Here is a 25995-nt window from a genome sequence, read left to right on the forward strand (position 1 = left end):
AAAAAACGATTTATTTATCACTTAAAATTTGAATATATAAAAGCTGTTACAAAGAATTTAATGCATTTTTAGATTTTATTTATCAGCCATTCTGAGATATAAAGGCTCTTGTAATTGTAATGTCAAAATATTAAAAAAAACATTTAAGCATGTATCTATGGCCAGTCATTTTTAATATTATTAACAAAGTTTTAACTGTAAGTATGTTCTGAAATATAAGTTAAAAATTATATATATATATATATATTTATATTTTTTATTTGTTTTATAAAGGTTTATGTTTATTCTATTTTAATAGAAAGATATGTAATAATATGATGGAAAGTGATGATGGAAAGTTTATTTAAATAGCGATCATAACATTAATTTCATAACATATTTTTTTACTATTATTATATGATAACATTATTTTTTCATTCGGTTCTAATTTTTTGCATTACCTTTTTACATACGTAGATAATTATTTATAAATCGATGTTGATGATTTAAAGAAAAACTGTATTCCACAGTGTCATAGACAAAATTGTCTATGACACTGACACAGGGCACAATATTGTTGTTACTTGTTAGGTACCTACTGTTAGTGTTGCTGTTGTTACCTGTTATTAAAAAGTCTAATCCGAAATCCTTTAAAAATGTATATTTTACGAAAAAAATTAAAGAAATAATGCTAATAATGACATTTTCTTTAGATTAAGTTTTTTTCTAACAATATTGCACATAAGTAGATTATTAATGCATAAATATTTATTATGATTTATTTCAATTTTTTATCATCTGATTAAAACTTATCGCTACCTATTGATATATCATTAAGAACCAAACTGAAGTCAACAATTAATGAAGAGCACGTTCAATGTACCGAATCAGGTAATATTTATATATAATACATATCTATGTTGTAGTAAAATTGGCATTTTGGCAAAGCATTACCATTTAAATTCTCGCATATAATTTTCGTAGATATTTAAAAAAGAAGTGCTTATAAGATAAAATTGAAAAATATGACTATTATGAGATTTTGCTGTTTAAGAAAACGATTTGACATTATTTAAATAAACATAGAATATAAAACTCGACAACATTGGTTTTGCCTAACTTAATGATTTCTACAAACCTATAAAATAATAGCCTAGATTGTGCACATCACAAAAGTCTAAATAGCATATAAGCAGATTAAGTTCCTTATTTTCATTATTTATATAGAAAAAAAGATTTGTCATATGGTATGCATTTGATCATATTTTTTATGTCTGCTCATACTATTTATATTAATAAAGAAACACAGTCTTAGCCCAATATTGTTGTATTCAAATTTATTTGTTAATCAATGTATAGCTACCATACACCAGATATATTACATACCAGTATCTTACTTTGTAATTAAGGTATAGATGAAAGCCAGAAATGAATTATATCAGACTTTTTTAAAAGCTATGTTTTAACTCAACAGAAATACTGCAGATGAAATGTGTTCCTAATTAGTATTATTTGATCTGTGCTTAAATACTAAAGCTAGTAAAGCTTTGTAATATTAAAATGGCAAGGATTGTCACAAGTTAAAAGTCAAATGTGATGTGAATGGCTTCGCAGGAGTAGCACTAAATACATTAACAGGGTTTCTTTGAATGTTTTGATAACACTTTATAATTCATGCACACTCCATGGAAACTCTGGGAAACTATGCAATTGACAAATTATTTTTAAGATTTCCATGAACATAAATACAGACCAGACATAGAATTTTCTAAAGAATTTCTAAAATAAAATTATAATTAATACACTTTATATACTTAATAGAAATCTTACAATAATATTTTATTATAATCGAGTTTGACAAAATTACCAATTCTGTTGTTGATAAAAACATTAAGAACTATAGATAATATTTGATATTATAGAGAAAACAATCATAACCACACAATGCCAGGCAATAAATACAAGTTATGACTGTGCAGTGTCATGTTAGTAAATAAGTGATGATAATTAACTGTAGTTGCTCTAGTGTAAGGCTAAATTCTATTGTGAAATAATCTTTGTTATCTCAAACAGAATGATACCAAAAATATCATTAAATACTCTGAAGATTGTAGAGACACTTGTAGTGTTGAATGCTGGGAAGGCAAGGTACATGTCTACAGTGATGCAGAAGGGATCAGATTTCTTTTTCAGGCAGGTAAGATGTTACATTATACTAGTGGTAAGAACACGTGAATCTTAACCGATGATCGTGGGTTCAAACCCGGGCAAGCACCACTGAATTTTCATGTGCTTAATTTGTGTTTATAATTCATCTCGTGCTTTAACGGTGAAGGAAAACACCGTGAGGAAACCTGCATGTGTCTAATTTCATTGAAATTCTGCCACATGTGTATTCTACCAACCCGCATTGGAGCAGCGTGGTGGAATAAGCTCCAAACCTTCTCCACAAAAAGGGAGAGGAGGCCTTAGCCCAGCAGTGGGACATTAACAGGCTGTTACTGTACTGTTATGTTTTTTTCTTTTTATTACCTTTACAATTAGGTTTGTGTTTTTTTATGTGTGTCTTGTGATTTTAGGTTTTATTTAATTTTATTATTTATTCATAATTTACCAATCATGTCAGGAATAACTTGGAGGATCATATATAAATTATTTTTATAAATTTTAAGTCATAATACATAATCAATAATACCTATTGTAAGGAACTTTTAACTTTTGGTAGACCCTTGTCAAGATTACCATTTTCATTATTTAACTGTAAAGTAGCATCACTCTATAATTCTGTGTTTTGGTGAAGATTGACTGAGCCTGTGTAATTCAGTCATAAGGGTCATTCCAGTTTAATTCTTACGGCAGGTGGAGCAATTATGGTGTAAAAAAAAAAAATATTTCTATGGGTCATTGTGACCACTTACCAACAAATTCCACATTTGTGTGTCTACTTCACTTTTATATAATAAATTAAAACTTGGTCTGTATTATTCTCTCTTTACAGTTATTCGACACAGTAAGTAGTACATACACATACTTACTGGGTGATGTGAAAACACGAGACGCTGTGTTAATCGATCCTGTTCTAGAGCATGCGGAGAGAGATGCTGCATTGATAAGGGAACTTGGGTTTAATTTATTGTATGCGAGTAAGTTTTCGATGGTGTTATTTTTTAAAATTACATATTTTCGGTTCTTGTCTCTGATTAATTATGACAATTTTTACATTGATTCACAGTACCCACTATTATGGGAAAAATGATCTTCTGTCAAATCTTTAACTCATGCATGTCTCGAATATGTGCGGTCAGTGGTGGAATTACACATTTTCCTAGTATATATATCTATTCTGTGAAATTTTTACTAGCCCTTAGAAACCCTTATTAATCAGATACAATAAAAGTAATGAAAAAAAAAGGATTGATCCCTTAATTTGCTGCTTATCAAATCTTCAGCCTGACGATAAGCCCGTAAATCCATCTCACATCAATCAGACGCCTAGATTATTTATAAATGTATATTATTATTTATATACTAGTAAAGTGTTATAAAATTCTTTATATGCCTTGTCATAAATTATAATGACCCTATGTATTTGTTGTTTTTATGTTTATCAATAATTTGATATTCGTAAGAAGAAGGCTTACTGGTGGTAGGGCTTTGTGCAAGCTCGTCTGGGTAGGTACCACCCACTCATCAGATATTCTACCGCAAAACAGCAATACTTGATATTGTTGTGTTCCGGTTTGAAGGGTGAGTGAGCCAGTGTAATTACAGGCACAAGGGACATAAAATCTTAGTTCCCAAGGTTGGTGGCGCATTGGATATGTAAGCGATGGTTGACATTTCTTACAATGCCAATGTCTAAGAGCGTTGGTGATCACTTACCATCAGGTGGCCCATATGCTCGTCCGCCTTCCTATTCTATAAAAAAAAAAAAAAGGCAGACCATTGTTTTAACAATAAACTTATTAATACAATAGTAAGAGTGTTTAATTATTTTATCTTTGCTTTTTTTATTCGCAGTGAACACTCATATGCATGCTGACCATGTAACTGGTACTGGGAAGCTGAAATCTCTTATCCCCGGTTCCAAGAGTGTGATAGGCAAGGCGTCTGGTGCTAAAGCTGACTTGCACATTGTGGATGGAGATTTGGTCCGCTTCGGATCTTACCAGTTATTGGCTACTGCTACACCTGGACATACGAACGGATGCTTGACATATATTTGTCATGATCAGGTAATTATTTGTTTATTTTGAAAATTCTACTCAATTTAATATTAATTTATTTATTATACACATATTATATACATATACTAATATGATAAAGAGGTAGTTACTTTTTAATTAATGATCATATTGAAATAAAAGACAATTTTATTATCTATTGAAATAGCTATTATTGGGAGTCTATGCTACAAATAAATTAAATTTCAATGTATTAAACTCAGGCATGAATTTCTCTAAAATAATTAAAAAAAAGAAAAGATGTAGTAATGATAGCCTATACCGTTTTTTTTAATGCTGGAAAAACGTATTACGCGTTTCCCCCACGGGAACAGTGTGTGGGGGGGGGGGTATGCGGGGCTCGTCGGTATCTAAGGCGCCGAGTGCGCCCCGAACATCGGAATACCCACTAAAAAACCAGCGGTACCCTTTCCGTCTCAGCGAGGAGCGCCACGGGATCGCTTTCGCATGCTACCGTGGCGCTCTGAAAAACAGCCTATACCTTCCTCAACAATTTGCCTAAATATTTTTTCAAATCTGACTGGTAGTTCTATAAATTAGTTCAACCAAACTCTTCAGCTTTATTAAACTAATGTTTTAATTAAACTTTTGTAATTCAATGAATAATTGCGAAGGATGAAGAACTAAATCACTAATTTAATATGTGACGTCACATATGAATTATTATATACACAATTTTATTTTTTATCAATCAAAAAGAAATAACATTTTATTTTTTCATTTTCCCTTAATCTTATCTAATCGCATTTATAATAATGCGTAAGTGAGTTTGTTTTTTGTCACACTTTCACGTGTTAACCACTCAATCGATCGTTATGAAATTTTGCATACACGTTGTTCCGCGTACAAACAAAAACAAGGGTGCACAACACCTACCCCTCTTTTCGCACGCGGGCGAAAAACTAATAAAAAATAAACATCACCTTGGATCGTGTATGTTTTGTATACAGTACGTAGATAGGTTAATCGCATGTAGATAGTTTAGTTCCGATTGTATCAATTCAATTATTTTATTAGTGATTGATATTTACAATGTAGGTAGGTAATGTTAAGTATAACAGACAGCCATGGAGTGACATGCTAATTTAATTCCTTAAGCTATAAATAATTACAGTAACAGCCTGTGAATGTCCCATTGCTGGGCTAAGGCCACCTCTCCCTTTTGAGAAGAAGGTTTGGAGCTTATTCCACTACGCTGCTCCAATGCGTGTAGGTGGAATACATATGTGGCAGAATTTCAATGAAATCAGACACATGCAGGTTTCCTCACGATGTTTTCCTTCACCGTCAAGCACGAGATGAATTATAAACACAAATTAAGCACATGAAAATTCAGTGTTTGCCCTGGCTTGAACCCACGATCATCGGTTAAGATTCACGCGTTCTAACCCCTAGGCCATCTCGACTTTTTAAAATTAATTATTCATAGTCAAATATCGACGTTAAACATAGTCACTCAAAATAACAATAATAAAATAACAAATTAATAACAATTAATGATGATTTCTTCCTGATCGATTTCGGCCTGGGTTACCAATCTAAAAGAAGACTAGCGGATATATTATAGTGCACAAGAGTGTGCAAACACATCTGTGCTACCACTCTCTATTACCTCACTCTAGGAAAAAGTTAAGGCAGAGTAGCAACGGCTTTAAGTGCTTTTCGAGACATGGGACTGTCCACACTTCCAACTTCCAGACTCGGGGTTCCTACTGAGAATATTTCGATGGAAAAATCCAATAATGTTTTTCTGTCTCGACCTTGGGTTTGAAGCTAGGACCTCGGGATTTGCGGTCTTGTATTTAGCCACTAGACCAAAACAGTCAATAAATCCTTTATTGTATATTATAGCTTTATCAATAATATATATTATAATATTATTCCATTTTAGTATGTAATAATATGATTTGTCCGTTAAAAATTCTTTGACCATATCATAACCATAAATAAAAATGCTTTTTTAATCGTTGCGAAATTTATATTTCTGTTATTTGAAGACAATCATAGTTTGTTGTTGATTTTTAGTGCCATATTGAAAATACTATTCCATAATAACTGATCCCAGAAAGCATTCAAAATGCCTCGTTTGTCAAATTTTAAAAAAATGTAAAGGAACGCTTGTGTGCTAAAGGTACTACAATTAATGAATTTGTGGATGATAGCACTATCATACACAAATTCATAGTTATTTCTCTCTCCTTTTTTTGTAAAGGAAACATAACATATGTAAAAAAAAACCGCTGAGTTTCTTTCGCCGGTTCTTCTCAGGGCTGGGTGTTTCTTTTCCGAACCGTTGGTAGTTTCAGATATGACTATCAATAAGCGAGTGGTGGTGGTAGGGCTTTGTGCAAGCTCGTCTGGGTAGGTACCACCCACTCATCAGATATTCTACCGCAAAACAGCAATACTTGATATTGTTGTGTTCCGGTTTGAAGGGTGAGTGAGCCAGTGTAATTACAGGCACAAGAGTCATAAAATCTTAGTTCCCAAGGTTGGTGGCGCATTGGCTATAAGCGATGGTTGACATTTCTTACAATGCCAATGTCTAAGGGCGTTTGGTGACCACTTACCATCAGGTGGCCCACATGCTCGTCCACCTTCCTATTCTATAAAAAAAAAAGAGTGTAATGCTTCAATATTGAATAACTCATTTTGATTTTGATTTTAACGTAGTGGTCTGCGAAATATAACAACATTTATTTTTCCTGCGTTCGCTGTCACAATAACTAAACAATTGATATCGATTAATTTTAATAAGTACTAGCAATTCATATCAGCCTGGCATCAGCTAGAACAAGTGAATCTAAAAGATTTAAAAGAATATTGGATAAGATTTGTACGCAGGGTTCTGCTTTGTAAGCATAAACCTGCGTACAAATGTATTAATCGAGTTAAAATGCTAATCGATTAACAATTCGAAATAATCGATGTCTCGTAAGAAAGATTTGGATTCACATGGCAAATGCAATAAGTCAAATTTGTTGAAATATTTAATAATTGCCTTAATTTTATTTTTGTTTCAGGGTATTGCCTTTACCGGCGACACGCTGCTGATCAGGGGTTGTGGCCGCACTGATTTTCAAGAAGGATCACCGGAGTCTTTATATAATTCAGTGCACACAAAAATATTCACTTTACCCGATCATTACACGCTTTACCCGGCTCATGATTATAAAGGACAAACAGCAACAACCGTGGCGGAGGAGAAGAAATATAATCCGAGATTGACAAAGCCATTGAAAGAGTTCATTCACATCATGGATAACTTGAACTTGCCTTATCCTAAAATGATTGGTCAGTTTTTTTTTTGTTTTTTTTTTTTTATTGTTAATAGACAAGCGGACTGGCAAATGGGACACTCGGTGGTAAGTGGTCACCGCCATAGATATTTCAATTGTAAAAGCTTTAGGATATATTAATATTCCTATATACCCCTCTATTTGCATAAAGGTTATGTTAGAAGTGGGGACAAAAGCCCAAGGGGTCAGGATCGAGCCTGCGATATTAACATGGCCAGGCGGCCTGTAAACCACTGCGCTTTGACGCTTCAAAACGTTTTATCATTTTGACTATATCAATGTTTAGGAAATTGTAGTAATTTGATATATTTATTATGTGTGGTTTTTATCATGAGTAAGAAAGAATGTATTCCAATCTAAGAATGAGTTAGAAAATAGACAAATCTTAGATTGACATATGCGATTTGCTAAAAATTCTTCTATGTAATGCATTACAAACAGTTATTGGTTAATATTATTAATAATTAAGTCCATTTTGACGAGCGTTGGCGTGGTTGGTAGATACTTATCTTTCACGTCGAAGGTCGTGGGTTCGATTCCCACCCAGGACAGACATTTGTGTGCATAAACATGTCTGTTTGTCCTGAGTCTGGATGTAATTATCTATATAAGAATGTATTTACAAAAGAAAAGTAGTATATCAGTTGTCTGGCTTCCATAGTACAAGCTCTGCTTAATTTGAGATCAGATTGCCGTGTGTGAATAATGTCACGGGATATTATTATTATTATTTTATGTTTACTACCAAAGTTCTGATTAAATTTTGAATGTCATCGAAGTTATCGCAGACATTCAAAATTTAATTTTTTCACGAATCCATAATGAATAACACAGATTATTCAAGATCTCGACCATACATATAATGTCGGTTCAATGTCAAAGTAGTTTAATTGTCTTGACTAATGTGGTTGGAATAGTTTATAGATGTGACTGCCTCGTTGGTCTAGTGGTTTGATGTAAGGCCGCAGATCCGGAGGTCCTGGGTTCAATTCCCAGGTCGGGCTAATAAAGAGTTATTGGGATTTTCTGTCGGAAAATTCTCAGTAGCGGCCCGGAGTCTGGGAGTTGGAAGTGTGTACACTCCCGTGCCTTGGAAAGCACGTAAAGCAATTGGTCCTGCGGTCGTTCTATCGGATTATGAGCACACACTTATGCATTATAATATCTCCGAAATCGATCTGGAGGACATTATATACATTTGGTACCAGCTTAGACGTATTTAAAATGTTAAATTATCACTGTATACTCGTACTTATACCGAATGACTGAAATATTGTTTAGATCACGTTTCGTAAATTATTAATATGACCTTAGCAACGACGGGTCTAATGTACGAATCAAAACTAATATGGACTATATCATTGAAATGAATGTCGATATTTTAAATATTATATATATAAAGTTCTGATTGAAAAAATAACAAAGCAACTACACACAAAATTATCTATTTGGATAAAAAAAAAACACTTATAAATAATAATTAATCCATAACAGCCTGTGAATGTCCCACTGCTGGGCTGAAGGCCTCCTCTCCCTTTTTTAGGAGAAGGTTTCGAGCTTACTCCACCACGCTGCTCCAGTGCGGGTTGGTGGAATACACATGTGGCAGAATTTCAGTGAAATTAGTCACATGCAGGTTTCCTAACGATGTTTTCCTTCACCGACAAGCATGAGATGATATATAATTACAAATTAAGCACATGAAAATTCAGTGGTGCTTGCCCGGGTTTGAACCCACGATCATCGGTTAAGATTCACGCGTTCTTACCACTGGGCCATCTCACCTTTTTTATTTAATGTTTACGATATATTACTGAATAATAATAATTAATCATTTAAAGGCATAAAAGTCATTAATTAAATTGCAGGAATTATTATTTTAATATAAATATGTCACAAAGTGTACATAACAGGTTCAACTATAAACTAACAATATGTATGGAAGATGTAAATAAAAGTATCTTGCAGTTCTCAAAATAGGTAATCATTGTAATTTGAATTCCTTTATGTAGTTTTAGCTTTGTTTGTATATAAATAATAAATAATGTACAAAGAAAATCTTGTTATATAGAAAAATCGGGTAAGGTGTTTTTGAAAAATTGACAAACTTTGCCTTTTTTTGTATAAAACATTAAAAACGTTCCGAGTATTCCACAAAATCCACTTTATATGAAATTATAATAGAGTAAACTGGCTAACAAGATTCAAACATACAACCTACGACATTTATATTACAGTAACAGCCTGTTAATGTCCCACTACTGGGCTAAGGCCTCCTCTCACTTTTGAGGATAAGGCTTGGAGCTTATTCCACCACACTGTTCCAATGCGGGTTGGTAGAATACACATGTGGCAGAATTTCAATGAATTTCATGCAGTTTTCTTCACGATGTTTTCCTTCACCGTCAAGCACGAGATGAATTATAAACACAAATTAAGCACATGAAAATTCGGTGGTGCTTGCCCGGGTTTGAACCCACGATCATCGGTTAAGATTCACGCGTTCTAACCACTCGGCCATCTTGGCTTTTTTTAGCAACAGATAAAATTTTACTTTAAAGAATATTTGATAAAGATCACTGCTCCTAAAGCCAGCAAAACTTTTAGACGATACCCGAGCCCCCTCCTCTCGGCGCGTAACCTAATTTCTTTGTTTTTTCTATCTACAACGGCCGGAATATTGTATTTAATATAGAGTAACTATTTCATTATAATATAATTAATATAAAAGCGCTTTCAATTGTCAGTGAGTATTAATGTTAATGGATATAGGGGGTTTCGTAAGAAAGGATAGGATATACAGAAAGTAGTGGAAGGAAAATACATGTTGTGCCGACCGTACGTAGTGGGTTAAGGGCAGAAAGAAGACTTTTTATTGTTTTTCTAACACTACTGTAACCTGTAAAAGCATGCAGCAGACAGCTGCCGTCACGTGAATACACATGTGGAAGAATTTCAGTGAAATTAGTCACATGCAGGTTTCCTCACGATGTTTTCCTTCATCGTAAAGCACGAGATGAATTATAATCACAAATTAGGCATATGAAAATTCAGTGGTGCTTGGCCGGGCTTGAACCCACGATCATCGGTTAAGATTCACGCGTTCTTACCACTGGCCATCCCGGCTTTTTTATTTAATGTTAACGATATATTACTGAATAATACTAATTAATCATATAAAGGCAAAAAAATCATTAATTAAATTGCAGGAATTATTATTTTAATATAAATATGTCACAATGTGTACATAACAGGTACACTTGTACTGTACTAATACACATTTAATATTTGTTTACAGATAAAGCCGTGCCCGCGAACCGAGTATGTGGTATATATTGATCTTGTAATACTGCGAACGGATTATCGTTTTACGTTTGTATAACATGTAATCAGAATTTATTATATATTTAAAAAACGTAACTTTATATATATAGTAACTTGCATAACAAATAACACAGCTACACACAGTTATGGAGGCCCGCTTGAGCGTGACGCCCTTTCGACAAGACGGAGTGGGTACCGCTGGTTTTTTAGTGGGTATTCCGGCGCCTTCAGTGCCGGCGAGCCCCACATACCCCCTCCATCCATGCTTGGGAAACGCGTAAATGCGTTTTTTCCGCGAAAAAAAAAGCTATACACAGTTATATTATACAGTTAACAAGTATGTAGGTCCGTTTTTTTTTTGTATAGAATAGAAAGGCGGACGAGCATATGGGCCACCTGATTGTAATTGTATATCATTTTTGTTTTATTTTGTTCTTGTTTTTTTTTTGTGTTATAGAAGAAGAAACATTATTATAAGCTTGTAGAAAAAAAGTAGTTTATAATTGTTGTATATAACAAATAAATATATTCAGATTTATAATTATATAATAATTATTTATTGAATGTTAAGTAATATATAAACGAAAAGTTAACATAATGGAACTTTTATAAATAGACACCATTATCATGTCGAATGACGTCACGACAAAATGTCACACTTTGGAATATCGGTATTCAGTTATTTCTATTTAAAAAAAAATTTTTTTTTTTTAATTGACTTGCTGTTGGCACAAGTGGTCTCGACAGCGTCACTCGTGTGTATTCACTTTGTTATTTATAATATAAAATATTAGTTTTGATTAGTTAATATAAGTTATACATGTCATGTCCACTTTATTTTAGGAAATAAAGTGGACATGACATGTATAACTATAGGATAGGTCCTATAGTGGCGTCAATACAAAATAAGGGTGTCTATTTTCTGAGTACATATAAAGTTGAAACCTTTTACTGATTTTGTGATTTATTGAATAAAGTTTAATTGAAATGTTCCTAATATCAAATCAATATTTAATAAGACATGTTATTTACCGATTGTTATAAATGTTATAATATCTATTTTTAGTAGAAAGTGTAATAAAAATATTTTTAAAGTTGTATTCATGTTTAATTTTTACCTTTTTAGGATTTAAGTAACTTGCATAACAAATAACACAGCTACACACAGTTATGGAGGCCCGCTTGAGCGGGCCAACCGTCGGTGCGTCACGGTAGGATGCGCAAGCGATCCCGTGACGCCCCTTCGACAAGACGGAGTGGGTACCGCTGGTTTTTTAGTGGGTATTCCGGCGCCTTCAGTACCGGCGAGCCCCACATACCCCCCCACCTCATGTGGGGGAAACGCGTAAATGCGTTTTTCCAGCGAAAAAAAAAAGCTATACACAGTTACATTATACAGTTAACAAGTATGTAGGTCCGTTTTTTTTTGTATAGAATAGAAAGGCGGACGAGCATATGGGCCACCTGATGGTTAGTGGTCACCAAACGCCCATAGACAATGGCATTGTAAGAAATGTCAACCATCGCTTACATAGGGTCACTCACCCTTTAAACCGGAACACAACAATAACAAGTTTTGCGGTAGAATATCTGATGAGTGGGTGATACCTACCCAGACGAGCTTGCACAAAGCCCTACCACCAGTAGTAAATCACCGTAATAAATAATAATAATAATAATGTCCTCCAGACCGATTCCGGCCACGGCGGCCAATCTCAAGAGAGATTAGCCAACTGCGCAGGAGATATTATAGTGCACAAGTGTGTGTGCAAACACAGGTGCACTCACTCTTATAATCCGATGGGACGGCAATCCGACACGACTGGAAAGAATTCAGGCGCAGGACCAACGGCTTTACGTGCTTTCCGAGGCACGGGAGTGGGTAGGTACGTATAGCCTATTCCGATCGAAAAATAGGTTGAAATACACTTTGGTTTACATATTCCATGCGATTTGCTAATAGCTTTGCTATATTGTATAACGAATACCATAGATTATACAAAGCAAATACCATTGGTAAGCTGAGATTCAAAGGTATCATGTCAATTGAATGTCAATTTTGTGTCTTTGTCTGTACTTCTTTATTTTGAATAGGCTCTAGCTTTAAAATTGAAAACATAGTTTAAAAAAACTTTTTAAACTATGTTTTTAAATACTTTCTATAACCTTTATTACATTTCGGTAGGAAAATGGTTGTATACTATTTTCAGATCCTTGTATCTAATATTACATAATGTATAATGGCATGCCATTTCGTAATGCTAGTTTTTATTTTTCGTTAACTAACTAAAGTGGCAGGTAAATAGATAAAGCATACAAATAAAGAAAGCATTTATTTTTTTAATTTGCTAAATGTAGTACGAGAATTTGACAAATTAACGCCTAAAAGCAACTGTAAAAGCATAAGACAACTGCCGTCACGCCAGTAGCTGGTAAGCTGCAACCGATTGTGCATGTCTTATAACGGATTTCAATTGGATGCTAACCAAAAACTGCTTGGCAGCTTCGGTTGCATTATGATTGGCTTAATATGTATGGCATTGATGTTTTATATCTTTAACTCTTACTGTTATTATGATATTAATATTCGGGAGGCCAAATCCATGGCCATTTTTAAAAAACTTGTAAAAGATCACTTTCTGTCTCAAATGGCTTATTACCAATAATTTCTTTTATTTATTTTTTTATTTTTCATTTTTTTTCCATTTGTTATTTTTGAGGACTTATCGTTTTTATTCGTTCTTATTGTCTATAGTATGTATTTATATTATATACTTGTAATTTTAAATGTATTGATAATATAAATTTTTTATTGATATATAATATGCGCATTTTATATTTACATTGCATTTTATATTTATTAGTTTGTTTTAATTATAGATTAATGCTATTTTATTTATTATAACAGCACCACACACCTCATATCCTATGAGTTATTACTATCGCTATGTAGCGATAAGGTCGCAAAATTGTATGCTACTTTTATTTAGGCTGTATCCATGTTTTGTATTTTTTTTTCTCTTTGTGGTGTACAATAAAGTATAAAAGTAAAAGTAAGTAAGTATGTTCCTTATGATCTCCATATTTTACAGGTATATACTTATACAATCTTGTCTACGTATAATTTTGAAGAAAAATGTATCGTTTCCTTCTGTTTTCAGCGAGTGCATTTAGTATCGATTTTAAATTTGGCACATACCGACTTACGGTACGTTACTGTCAGATACCTCTAAATATTACGAGTAAGTTCTGGACCCAGTTGCGCCAAACGGACTGGAATTCGGACTGTATAATTATAATAATAATATAACTGTATAATGCTGTAAATGATAAGTATTACATAACTATTGTCACTGATATTTATTCTATTTGTACCGTTTTTTTTCCTTTATCAAACATATTTAAAATATTAATATATTTAATTTCCTTTACATGAGTAGCCAATACTAACGGATATATTACTAATGACATTTTTGTAGTTAGGTTATATTTCCACGTTATTCTAGAATGTAATAGAACTCAGCTGTTGCATTCAGTCTGCATTATAAGTGTAGTCAGCCAATCGTCAGGCCTTCAGCCAATAACCAAAGCGCCATGTAGGCGGTTTTCTCACCGGAATGAAAGATTCCCTTAGCTCGCTAGATGTCGCTAGTCGTAGCTACTATGTTACTGTTTTAATTAGGTAATTGATATTCCTATCGTTGGTCCTGAAAATCAATTTAGTTATTTCGCCATTTTTTTATGAAACACTTGATGTTTTTTAAATGCATTTATTGATTTAAAGCTTATTCAATTTATTGTAATTGCAAAATTACCTATTTTCAATTCGAGTTCGATTTTTTCAGTATTTGGTAATGAATATATTTTAGTTCTTTCAAGAAATTTTAATATTTAAATGTAAATTTGCTTATAATTATGCTCCGTACGGATAACAATATCCTTGAAAATAATATATGACATCATAGCATGTACATAAGTACTTATACACTTAAGGTCACAAGCGAAGTTATGCTGGCAAGTTTGACATTTTGCCAAAGAGAGTTCGTCATGTCCCCTGGGCGAGGGTGGCTCGGTCGGTCGACATTAACACTGCTGAAAACACAAAGGCGGAATTATTAATGGTTGCCTTGAGCGTTCGTTAGTTTTGTATTCGAACTACATAAAAGCATAGTTTATAACACTGATTTTATGAAATTGAAAGTAATCTGAATATGGTAGCTTAAATAAAAGATATTGAACATTATCTCCGCTTATTTTAGTATATTATGTATTATAATATAATATAAGCCGACAGATCTTGTTTAAAACATAATTGTAGTGCCGTTTAATGAAACAGCAAACGCGTTATTTCGCTATCACTCATCTGCTACGATCGTTATTTCACTGGCTTTTAGCGTAGTCAACATTTTATTCTAAGGGTTTTAAATCTGCCGATTTGACAAATAAGTTGTTAAGCTTTTTAATACATCTGGAAATACTATACAAACATTCAATTAGTTATTCATATTCTTAATTTTTTTATTTAATATTTTAGGAAATGATTACATATGAATTTAAAAAGTTGATAGCAATGTAGTCAAGCAAACAGCTTCGTAGGAGATATGTATAATTGCTCAATATAATATAGTTGCAAATGATTTCTTAATAATATAGATTACGTGGAATACGTGGAAGCAACGATGTTGATGAATTCTATTGAATTATTTAATGATTAAATACATTGCCCTAGCTTATACTTCGAAAGTCTAAGCAAAAATAAGACAAAATTATAGTTTTATTTCATACATATACTAGTATTATTTCATACACTTTGTGATATAATTATAAATTAAATTTTTAAACCAATAAGTTCTACAGTCCATCTTGCAGATAAAAATTATCTGAAAATATTCTGTTAAATTACTTCTTTTGCTTATTTCGGTGACTACATTATGATGATTAAGATTATTTTTGAGTAGGACAATGGATTTTTTTGTGGGGGTCCGTGCCGCCCCGTGCTGTGCTTAGCTATATTTATATGTACCAATCTATTAAGCGAAACGTCTCTTATATATAATATATAATATGAACCTGTTTATTTTCCAGTGACATCATCTGCCTCGCTACGTCGATGATTGAACGAGTTAAAATTAGTTTAACTCATAGGATGCATCATTTGTCTGTGTACAAAATAAAATAAAATGTAATGTTATTAAGAACGGTTACAAATACTTTTCGACACTAGTTTATATCATATTTTATGAGTTACCCAAAAGTAAGGTGTATGTTGCTTATATTAAATTACGTATATACATATTTTGTAAATATAAAAAAATCTTAGAGAAAGAAATTCACGAACGTAACAGGTTAATGCATAATCATTGTTATAATTTATGTTATTTATTCTTTATTTTGTTAAATTTAAAATTAATTATTTTATATATTTATTGACAAATTGCTTGTTAAGTTCTGCACAGCCTTGAAGATAAACAAGTTTGCCAGGAAGAGGCAGATTTATAAATTATATGCTTTAAATAAGATTTATGCAAATATTTAGTAGCGTTACATAAAATGCAACAAAAAAAACCTGTGGTATGTGTAATGAACTAAATAAAAAGTTGCCTTCGAGAACCTACCTCGGATTAAGACTCGGATGGATTTTTCATGTGTAGTTATCAATATCATATCAAATTACATTACTTATTATTGAATCAACATAATTGGTGCTAACTGTACATTACGATAAATTTATAGAAATTACATCCAGATGAGTCTTATTCAGTATGTAAATTCATTCATATTAAGGCACGAACATGGAGATGAAATGGCCCATGACCAAAACTATTATACTCTTGTATACTTAGTTATGAGATAAGTTGGTACAGTAAAATGTATATACAGCCAAAACTTCCAAGTAGTTTATAGTTATGAGGCATTGTTCAGAAAGGTCAAATCTTGCAATTATTAATTGGATTAAGTTGCTAAATAAATGTTTTACGTATTTTACTTTAATTCTTAATGTCCTTGGAATTAAAACAAAACATACTATAATTCTGAAATACGTAGAATAAGAATATAAACTAACGGCACGGAATGTATAAATGCGAATGAATCTTCATTTGAAATTAATTTAGGTTCTCATTAGCTGTAAGATCTATGTATACCAAGTTCGGAACCTTGAATAACTTGTGTTATATAGCCTCCAAGTCATTGTTAAGATTTATATCAACTTTAACCCAAATTTTATACCCATATTTAATAATTTTATATTTTAAAATAAAACTATGTCAGGGTCTGTACATTATATGCTTGTTTATTAGATATACACAAGAGTTTTCAGGTGAAATTATAGATAAAATCAGTTTTAAGCCAACGAGAATATATACGTATAAAAAAAATAATGATTTTTTTCTTTGTTTATCCCGTATTCCTCGACCGATCAGTTGAAACATTTTAGTTGTTGGAACAAGCATTACGGCTTGTGATGTAGTTTCTACATTTAATAGTACCTATTACTATTTTTTTTAATTATATAAAGTTAAATGACCTCAACTCTTTCTACATTTTACTTAGTTATAAAATAAGTATTGTATAATTTACATAAGAATAACCATAAATTTACTATTGACATTATAATTTTCCAATATAAATATTTTTATCGTTACTTTTATTATTTAGGCAAGAAGGTAAATGGGCCTCCCGAAGTTAAGTGATTATCAACGTTGGACATAAAATATGTATAAACCACTCGTTACACGGTCAAAACGCCGCCAAGCGTGGGCTCTAAGATGTTATGTCCTATGTATTAATTACACTGGCTCACTCACCGTCAGAACCGGAACACAGTAATATATAGCTTTCACAAGGCCCGAACATCATTAAAGTGGTTGACAAGTCTCAATACTTCGAAGTTATTCGTAAACTCTTGGTTGTATCGATTTTATGAATGACTCACAGACGCAGTGTGCAGTTACACAACTGTTACTTAACACCGGGGTGATATTTTTGTATCGCCTTTTATTGATTAAAACCGTGCATGATAAATTCGAACGTAACTTACGTACTGTAATTAATTACAATTAGGAGGAATATTATAATCGTTTTAAAGTATATCTAGCAAAGTATAAAAGCACAAGATATGTTTTTACACTAAAAGTATTTATATAAAATTATTAATTATTGTTTTCTTAAAAAAATATTTTATTTGGGTTTCAATTTATACTGTTTATAAATTAATTAATATGTGTGCGGAATTGATTGTTATAAGACAATTTTGAAAATTTAGTTTTGTTTTTAAATTATATTTATAGAAAAAAAGTATTTAATTTTAAATATTATTTATGTTTTGTTTTGAATAAGTAAGCGAGTATCACTATAATCATAATCATTATATCATCAGAATTTGATGCGATTGAATGAAATACAAAACCAAAAATAATACTTTTCATGCAATTTACTATAAATTATATTTTAAACGTGAGTGTCACATATCCTTTGCTTTTTATATATAGATTAGCCTTTAAATCGATAACTTACACGTGGTTACTCGTCGGTATGTAGTTTGACCTCTCTCCAATCTACGGTTATGTAATTTTAAGAACAAAATATTATATCAAAACGTTTTTAATATCTCATCATAATATATTTATATGTATGTAATAGTTAGCTATTGTAAGATTAATCGTCGTCGTGAGCCCTAAGCTCTGATTAGGAAGTTTTTTCATTAATACTAGCGTTTTCTGAGATAGCGAATATAAAAGCCATACTGGCAGCCTGCCCGCGTCTTCGTCCGCATTATTGCGGAACTAGCTAAGTATGTCAATAGCTTATGTACTTAATTCTTGAAGAAAATGGTCTGCGAATGTGCTGTAAAAACCATTACACTGACATACATAAATACGCTGATTTCAATAATAAATCGGAAATAGATATATTTTTTTAGTTTCTCAATAATATGATAAATCTTTATTTTTGAAGCGGCCGAAGCTCAGTGGTCATACCACCCGCCCATGTGTGAGTTAGTAGTGTGACGTAATACCCAAAGAATCGAAGTGCCTGAGTCTAACATTGGATTCATGTGTCTATTACTATTACTGTCATTTTATGTCTTTTATCTTGTTTATTTGACTAAACACTATTTACATGTTTTCTGGCATAGAACCTAATCCTTAGCCTTGTGGGGTTCAGTCAATAGTTTTATTCTAAGGTATTCAGATGAAACCATAGACAATTTAGTACTTTTTAATGATTTGAAATATTCTTAGCAAATATCAAGATATTTTTTATGTTATTATTATCTGTATACTTACCCACTTGACACACGATGATGATGACATTTCACAATCGAATTCACCGCTACCTACATTTTGTCGTCATATTCTTTGAAGTTACTCAAACAAAAGCCTTTTGTTTCGGAAACTTCGGAATATATTACAATTGTATTCAAAACGAAATAAAATTTTTTAATTACATCAAATAAATACAAACAGAAATTTAAAAGTATTATGTCTAGAAGTATACTACTTTAAATAACTTCTGACGCAAAAAGGTTTCTTTTTTATCACGTGTTTTGAATCGGACGTAGTTTAATTTTTTTAATTCAACATACAAAACATTTGTATTTATTAGTATTTGTATCAAATACCGTTTCAGTAATGATGAATGATTGACTGCAATTTAATTATTGTCATTTTGGAAATTGCAATTTAAATGTAATTTATCTATATTAAATCGGCACTGCGTCACTCTAAATGTGGGAATAAATACTCTTACCGTAGATTGTAATTGTTAACGCAATTAGTTTTTTTTTAAGTTATACAGGCTAAGACATAAAAAAATAATATTTTTTGTCATAAAAACATAATACGTTTTATTAATATGCTGTATTTCCTGTCCATCTAACCAGTGTCAACTTCACGGTAAATTGAGTGGTTTTTGGATGATGGTTTGTAGATTTACAAATTGCAACACTCGACTAGCGGATGACGAGGGTTAAAACGTACTAATGCACATTAAATATTCACTCAATTGGTTACCAAAGTCTTAAAACTTGGGAGTAAACTGAAAACGACGAATCCGAGCAATCTCTGGACGGTTGACAGCCTTGTCCTCTTTTAATACTGCCTTAATAGTAAAGTAGTTAAGGCTAATACAGACATTAGACGCGATTTCTAAATATTACAATAATTATATTTTAATCTTATAATATATTATTCTATTTGTTATAATTTTGATAAATTCATTTTGATATTATAAAAAGTAAAAATTTTGTTTATTTAAACACACACACGCACATACGACATTTTTTTACTTAATATTTGCATTTACAATTTGTATTTACAAATATTAAGTAAAAAAATGTCGTTTCTTATATAGTAATAATAAGAGCCAATTCAATGGCTCTGGATTATAATTTTTTTTTATATTCGCCGGGAGGGCAAATGACTCTACTCCACCTGATGGTAAGTGGTAGTAGAGTCCAAACGCGACGACGGCCAGTACAGACAGATTGGCAGTTACTAAAACTTTCAGAATGTAGATTCTATCGAAAGGAACTTACCAAAAATGGAATTATTATATATTACATAAAATATTCAATAAAATTACATTTATTAATCAAATTATGTACCCTGGGTGACACTCACGCTTACTAAATACTAAAATGGTTTTCCTTCAAACACAACAATGTTATACATATACAACATAACTATAGCCTTATATAAAAATATTAGTCTAGATCATTAATCCTTTGTAGCTACTATTTGTAACTGCTATGTATATAATAATGTGATACTAGTATGCTCATTAAATAATATTACACGAAAAAGTCTAACATATATGTTTATGCACCGTACTTGATGAAGAGAAAATTAATAATATAAAAATAACCATAATGATGAAAAAATAAAACGTTCGTTTGAGAGGTCTTTGTTTATGAAAATATAGTTTCTTGATTGTCTCTTTGGAATCTTTTAATATCCTAAGATAAATATATTGATGTGCAATATAAGTTATTATCATGCCGAGATTAATTATAATCTATTCGATGGTTTCCAACGGAAAATGTTTAATCAGAAAATATAATATAATTTAAATTTCAAGTATTCTTTATTATTATTTATGCTTCTGCTTAGAACTAATTTTAAAATTAGAAATATATTTATCATATTTAAGTAGATCTTAATAATGTAACTAAAAACTTTGCTAGTGGAAAAAGTGCCTACCGCTTTAAAGAGCATCAAATACCGGACAGTCTGAAGGGGCATGTGATATCCGTCGCATATGCAAATATCTAGAATATTCTAGACAGCCTGCGTACATCAGACTGCAGTCGTTAGGTTCCGGTTATATTCCCACTCGGTACTCTTGTAAATAAATAAATATTTATTTATTGTAAAAATATTTTTGAAATGTTTTACAGTATAGATAAAATAAACAATTTAAATAAAATATATTATAATTTTAATGAATTATATAGAAGTCTTCACTCTCTTGACTTTATAGTTTATTTTCTTGGGATATGATGTAGCGGCGGCGTACGTTTGGGTGCACATTGTGATTTGTGTTCCTATGTACTCCTGTTTAATTGTTTTATTGCTTCGCGATTTACAATTGGGGTTCGAGTTTCTTCATACCTAAATAAAGTTACAGTTAAACAGTTTTATATATATGACAATGACCTTATGTACTTACCTATTTATTGAGTGTAATATTTATTTCAGAAAATAAAATATAAATTTTTTATATTTGAAATAGACTTGCAAATGGGCCATCCAATGGTCACCGGCATATATACATTGACACTGACGATGAGTCATTGTCTAATTAAATGTCATTAACCTTAAACCCTTGTGCCTGTAGTTACACTGGCTCACTCTCCGTTAAAATCGGAACACCACTATTCTAAGTATTGCTGTTTTGCAGCAGAATATGAGTTGAATAGTTTGTTACTTCCACAGACGTTATTCTTTGTTATATATTCATATTAAGAGATTAAATGACATGTAATCTCTTAACATTATAGTCGCGTATAGGTAATTGTGTTTAAATAAGGATTGAATATTACTTTATTCAAAGCTTCCAATAGAAATTTTTAAAACAAAAAAACATCCCAAATTCGACGAGTATGCACATTTAATGTAGTATATTATGCAGATATAATAAAACACATATAATCCTTGTATTTTACTATATCTCCATATTTTTGTCAAATATAAATTAGTGATATGCAATAAATTATTCTTGAAACACCAGAATGAAACAAATTGTTTAATTTATTTGGAAAACAATTAGGGACCTCCACTTCTTTGTTGCCCCCGGGCCTCCAGACCTCTAAGGGCTCTACACAGTTCATTATATTCGCACTCAATCAAGATTAATTTCAAGCACGATTGTACTAGTGTTTGACAATCATAATCGATGGGACGGCCGCTGTGACATTAACATGCTCATTATAATTAGTAGGATATCTGGCGACGGAGGAATATTTACAAAAGCATGGTACGCAAACTACCATGGTATAGATTATCTAAAGATACTTCTATATAAAAAAAGTCTTTTTTCCACTGACAAAAGTTTTGTTTATCTAAATTATACTTCATTTTTGTTGCTATCAGCATCTTTGCAGTCCTCCTCTAAATCCTTCTTCCAAAATCAACAGATTATTCTCCTGTTAAACAATAATATGGAAACACAAACGACACACTACATTCCATGTCAACGAAGTCGTAAATCAGAAAACCTACGATTTGAGCCCAATTATTTTTTTATTTACTGTCATAAGTAATAATAAAATCCAGATTGTGATGCCTGGAACTAAAAACATGTATACACATCAAAAACGTAAGACGAAAAAATGGAACAGATACACCAAGGGCATAGAAAACGCGTCTACGGAGATTTCATTATATGACAAAAAAACATCAATACATTACTTTTTCCAGCTTACATAGTATGTATAATTCCGGCTTACATAGTATGTATAGTTCCGGCTTACATAGTGTGTCGGTGTAATTTCGTGCACAGAACATCTTGGATCCCATGGTTGCCGGTGCATTGACTATGTAAATTATTACAGGTAATACAGGTTTTACAATGTCAATGTCTAATTGGGATCTAGTGAAAAGTTAGGTAATTCTGCCAGTCCGCCTTCCACATAAATATATAAACATATACATTTGGATCAATTCAGTACAACCAATATAATCATAAATTACTTTTCCAATAACGAAAGTTGATTACTTTCGGTACGTAAATAAAGTTTATTTGTGAAAATTTTCATATAGAATTGTCGGCTTTAAACAGAATGTGTGGTGAACGTTTAACGTGCAATAAATTTGCATGAAGAGCAAAGGGACGGAACCAATCAAATAAATAACCAGAATAAGCTCAGAACAGAATATATTTGTGAAGTGAACCTTAATAAATTTTATTTTGAATCTTATTCATTCGAAACATAATCTTTTTTATATTTCTAATAATAAAGTATAATCTACGAATTAAAAAAAAAACTTTTATTTTACCCATAAACATAATATAACATTACGGCAGTACATTATATTAATGATTTTATTGCATGCCTTATCAAAAATGCTGAACGATTTTGATTTAATAGAGTGAATGAAAAGAAAGAAAAAGAAAAAATTTAATATAGTTAAGAAAAAAATATATAGTTAATGATACAGTGATTAATAAGTAATTTATTATTTATTACATAAATATAACCATCAGATTCGCATAAGAATATTACGATATGTTTGTTCGATGAATATATACTATTTCTTATTTTATACAAAAAAAGTAAGATACATTTCGAACGACTTAATTTTTATACATTAAATTTTCGACTTCGCTTAATACATACAAACCATTTCTGCTGTTCTCTTTGTTCCGGGTCTAAGCATGCATAAAATTTCCGGATAATATCGAGTCAATCAGAGTCCGGATATACGGGGATATAGAAAAGCCTAAATTGACAGGCATTTCACGTTGAAAACGAGTGATTTAACATATCGAAAGCCTCACAAACACGCAGGGAACTGTTATGTTATTGATCAGTGATATTGTCTATTATTATGTAACAAATTCAAATATTCCATTTACTTTTTTATATGTTCCGTCTTATGGTTACTTGAAGCCAAGATGGTCCAATGGTAAAAACCCCTGAACCTTAACCACTTAAATTATGTTCTTAATTTTAGTTTATTATTCATTTCGTGTTTTAAGGAAAAAATCGTGAGGAAACCTTCATGAGTTGATTCAAGTCTGATGAAAAAAGGTTTTACTATCTTATATACCTAATAACTATATATTAAATTTGTACTAAATGTAGTTTTTACCTCTGTACATAATTGATAAACTTGCTAAATAATAGATGAAAAAATATTATTTTTAATTGACAGTTACAATTGCCATATAACCTCTTTATTGTTTCCTTGATAAGAACTGTAATAGGCAAAGTGGACCTTTATTCAAGTTTTTTTTTAATTTGGAAAGTATTATTTAACGTATCTTAAAAAGACAAAACCCTATCCGAAAGTTCACATCATATAATCTAAGGAAAAATATTTATAATATTTAAAAAATAAATAACAAACAAAAATCTTACTAAAATATTCTTTGTAACAGTAATAGTAACATAAGTACAGCTTAACCCTTTCCCTTTTGAGGAGAAGGTTTGGAGCTTATTTCACCACGCTGCTCCAATGCAACCCGCATTACAACCCAAGAATACACAAGTGGCAGAATTTCAATGAAATTAGACACATGCAGGTTTCTTCACGATGGTTTCCTTCACCGTCAAGCACGAGATGAATTATAAACACAAATTAAGCACATGAAAATTCAGTGGTGCTTTCCCGGCTGCGAACTCACGATCATCGGTTAAGATTTACGCGAAATATTCTTTGAAAGAAATAATATTTCAGAAGCTGTCCATTTCTTTTTACACATCTGTGTAATTGGTATGAAATAAGTATATACATTTATAATAATACAATATAGTAATATTTATTAATCATAATATTATAGATGAAACTAATTTAAAGTAATTCTTAAAATGACGACGTTCAGCATTTATTTCTTTGTTAATTGAGCTAATTTTCAAGATCTTTTCAGCTTTTTTTATTAGCCGGGATTTCCAAGTAATATGAATTCTAATGAAAATGAAGTTAAGAATTGTTCAAGTATGAGAATAATAGTCTTATTATTAAGATCTGTAGAAAATTCTAAAGTATTCCAATCTTCTAGCTCAAACCAATAATTACACAGATTCAATATAAAAATATTCTCGTTCTATAATAAAAATATGAACGAAAAAATATATACATTTGTTTAATTCGAAGAAAAAAACGAAGCATGAAAAAAAAGAATTTTAGAATCATTAAAATAATTACTAAGCTAACCAGTCTAGACGCACGTCTTATCCGGGCGACAATATCATCGTAAAACCCGGTTTAATGTGAATATACGTTATTATATTCTTCTAAGAATATGCAACCTAATATAGTTTTAATTTGAAAGTAAATGACCTGGCGGTGTGGACAAGGATATAAAGGGCGGACAAAGGCGGAGATTGGTCTGATAGGTATCCTGTACGGTTGGGCTTTGTGCCAGCCACAGGCTCTCCTCCACGGTTTTTTATACAAACAAATTCAAATGTTTCTTAAAAAAATATAAGTTATATAATATCTATGTAACATTTACTGAGCATCGAATTTAAACTATAAATACACTACTTAAGGGATCTCAAATCAAAAATACCCCTGAATTTTCATTGTTGCTTTCTTAAGTTAAAGTTAATTATGACTCATTTAGCGTGTGCCTTTTGAAATTACGGACGATAGGAATTGGAAAAATGTGTAAATCAAATTGCGTTCACGTGTTGTTTTTAATTAGCTGCTATTGATAGCGTATTAGGGACGATTTTCGCGTGGCTTTTTATTAAAAACTGATGCCTCATCATCGGGAAACCCAGACAGGGGTAGACGAAGACAGCATTCGTGATTCGCTTCGTTATAGACGAAGTTCTCTTGCGTTGCGTTTTAACAGCACCACGCATGCGTTATTCCGCCTCCTTTCTCCCTTTCCAACTCGCTTTACACGGTCTCCGTCCTTCTCGCTCCCGGGAGGGTCGATATATACGACGCTAGGTACGCGTACTGTGTCGTACC

General features: G+C 31.7%; 1 protein-coding gene across 2 annotated transcripts; it reads left to right on the forward strand.

Annotated features, from left to right (window-relative positions):
- Positions 1 to 580: 580 nt before the first annotated feature.
- LOC126769616 (persulfide dioxygenase ETHE1, mitochondrial) lies at positions 581 to 11944 on the forward strand. Of its 2 annotated transcripts, XR_007669405.1 has the most exons (7): positions 581 to 870; positions 2053 to 2176; positions 2978 to 3122; positions 4000 to 4214; positions 7247 to 7517; positions 9391 to 9502; positions 10821 to 11944. XR_007669405.1 is itself a non-coding variant. In XM_050488488.1 (6 exons), the coding sequence occupies exons 1-6, from the start codon at positions 857 to 859 to the stop codon at positions 10859 to 10861; spliced, it is 810 nt and encodes a 269-aa protein (XP_050344445.1). In that variant the 5' UTR covers positions 582 to 856; the 3' UTR covers positions 10862 to 11944. The 2 variants fall into 2 exon arrangements, 1 of the variants encoding a protein (XP_050344445.1); XM_050488488.1 differs by lacking the exon at positions 9391 to 9502 and having other exon boundaries at positions 582 to 870.
- Positions 11945 to 25995: the final 14051 nt, after the last annotated feature.

This window comes from Nymphalis io, chromosome 7 (genome assembly GCF_905147045.1).
Source record: "Nymphalis io chromosome 7, ilAglIoxx1.1, whole genome shotgun sequence".
In the NCBI taxonomy this organism is placed as follows: Eukaryota; Metazoa; Arthropoda; class Insecta; order Lepidoptera; family Nymphalidae; genus Nymphalis; species Nymphalis io.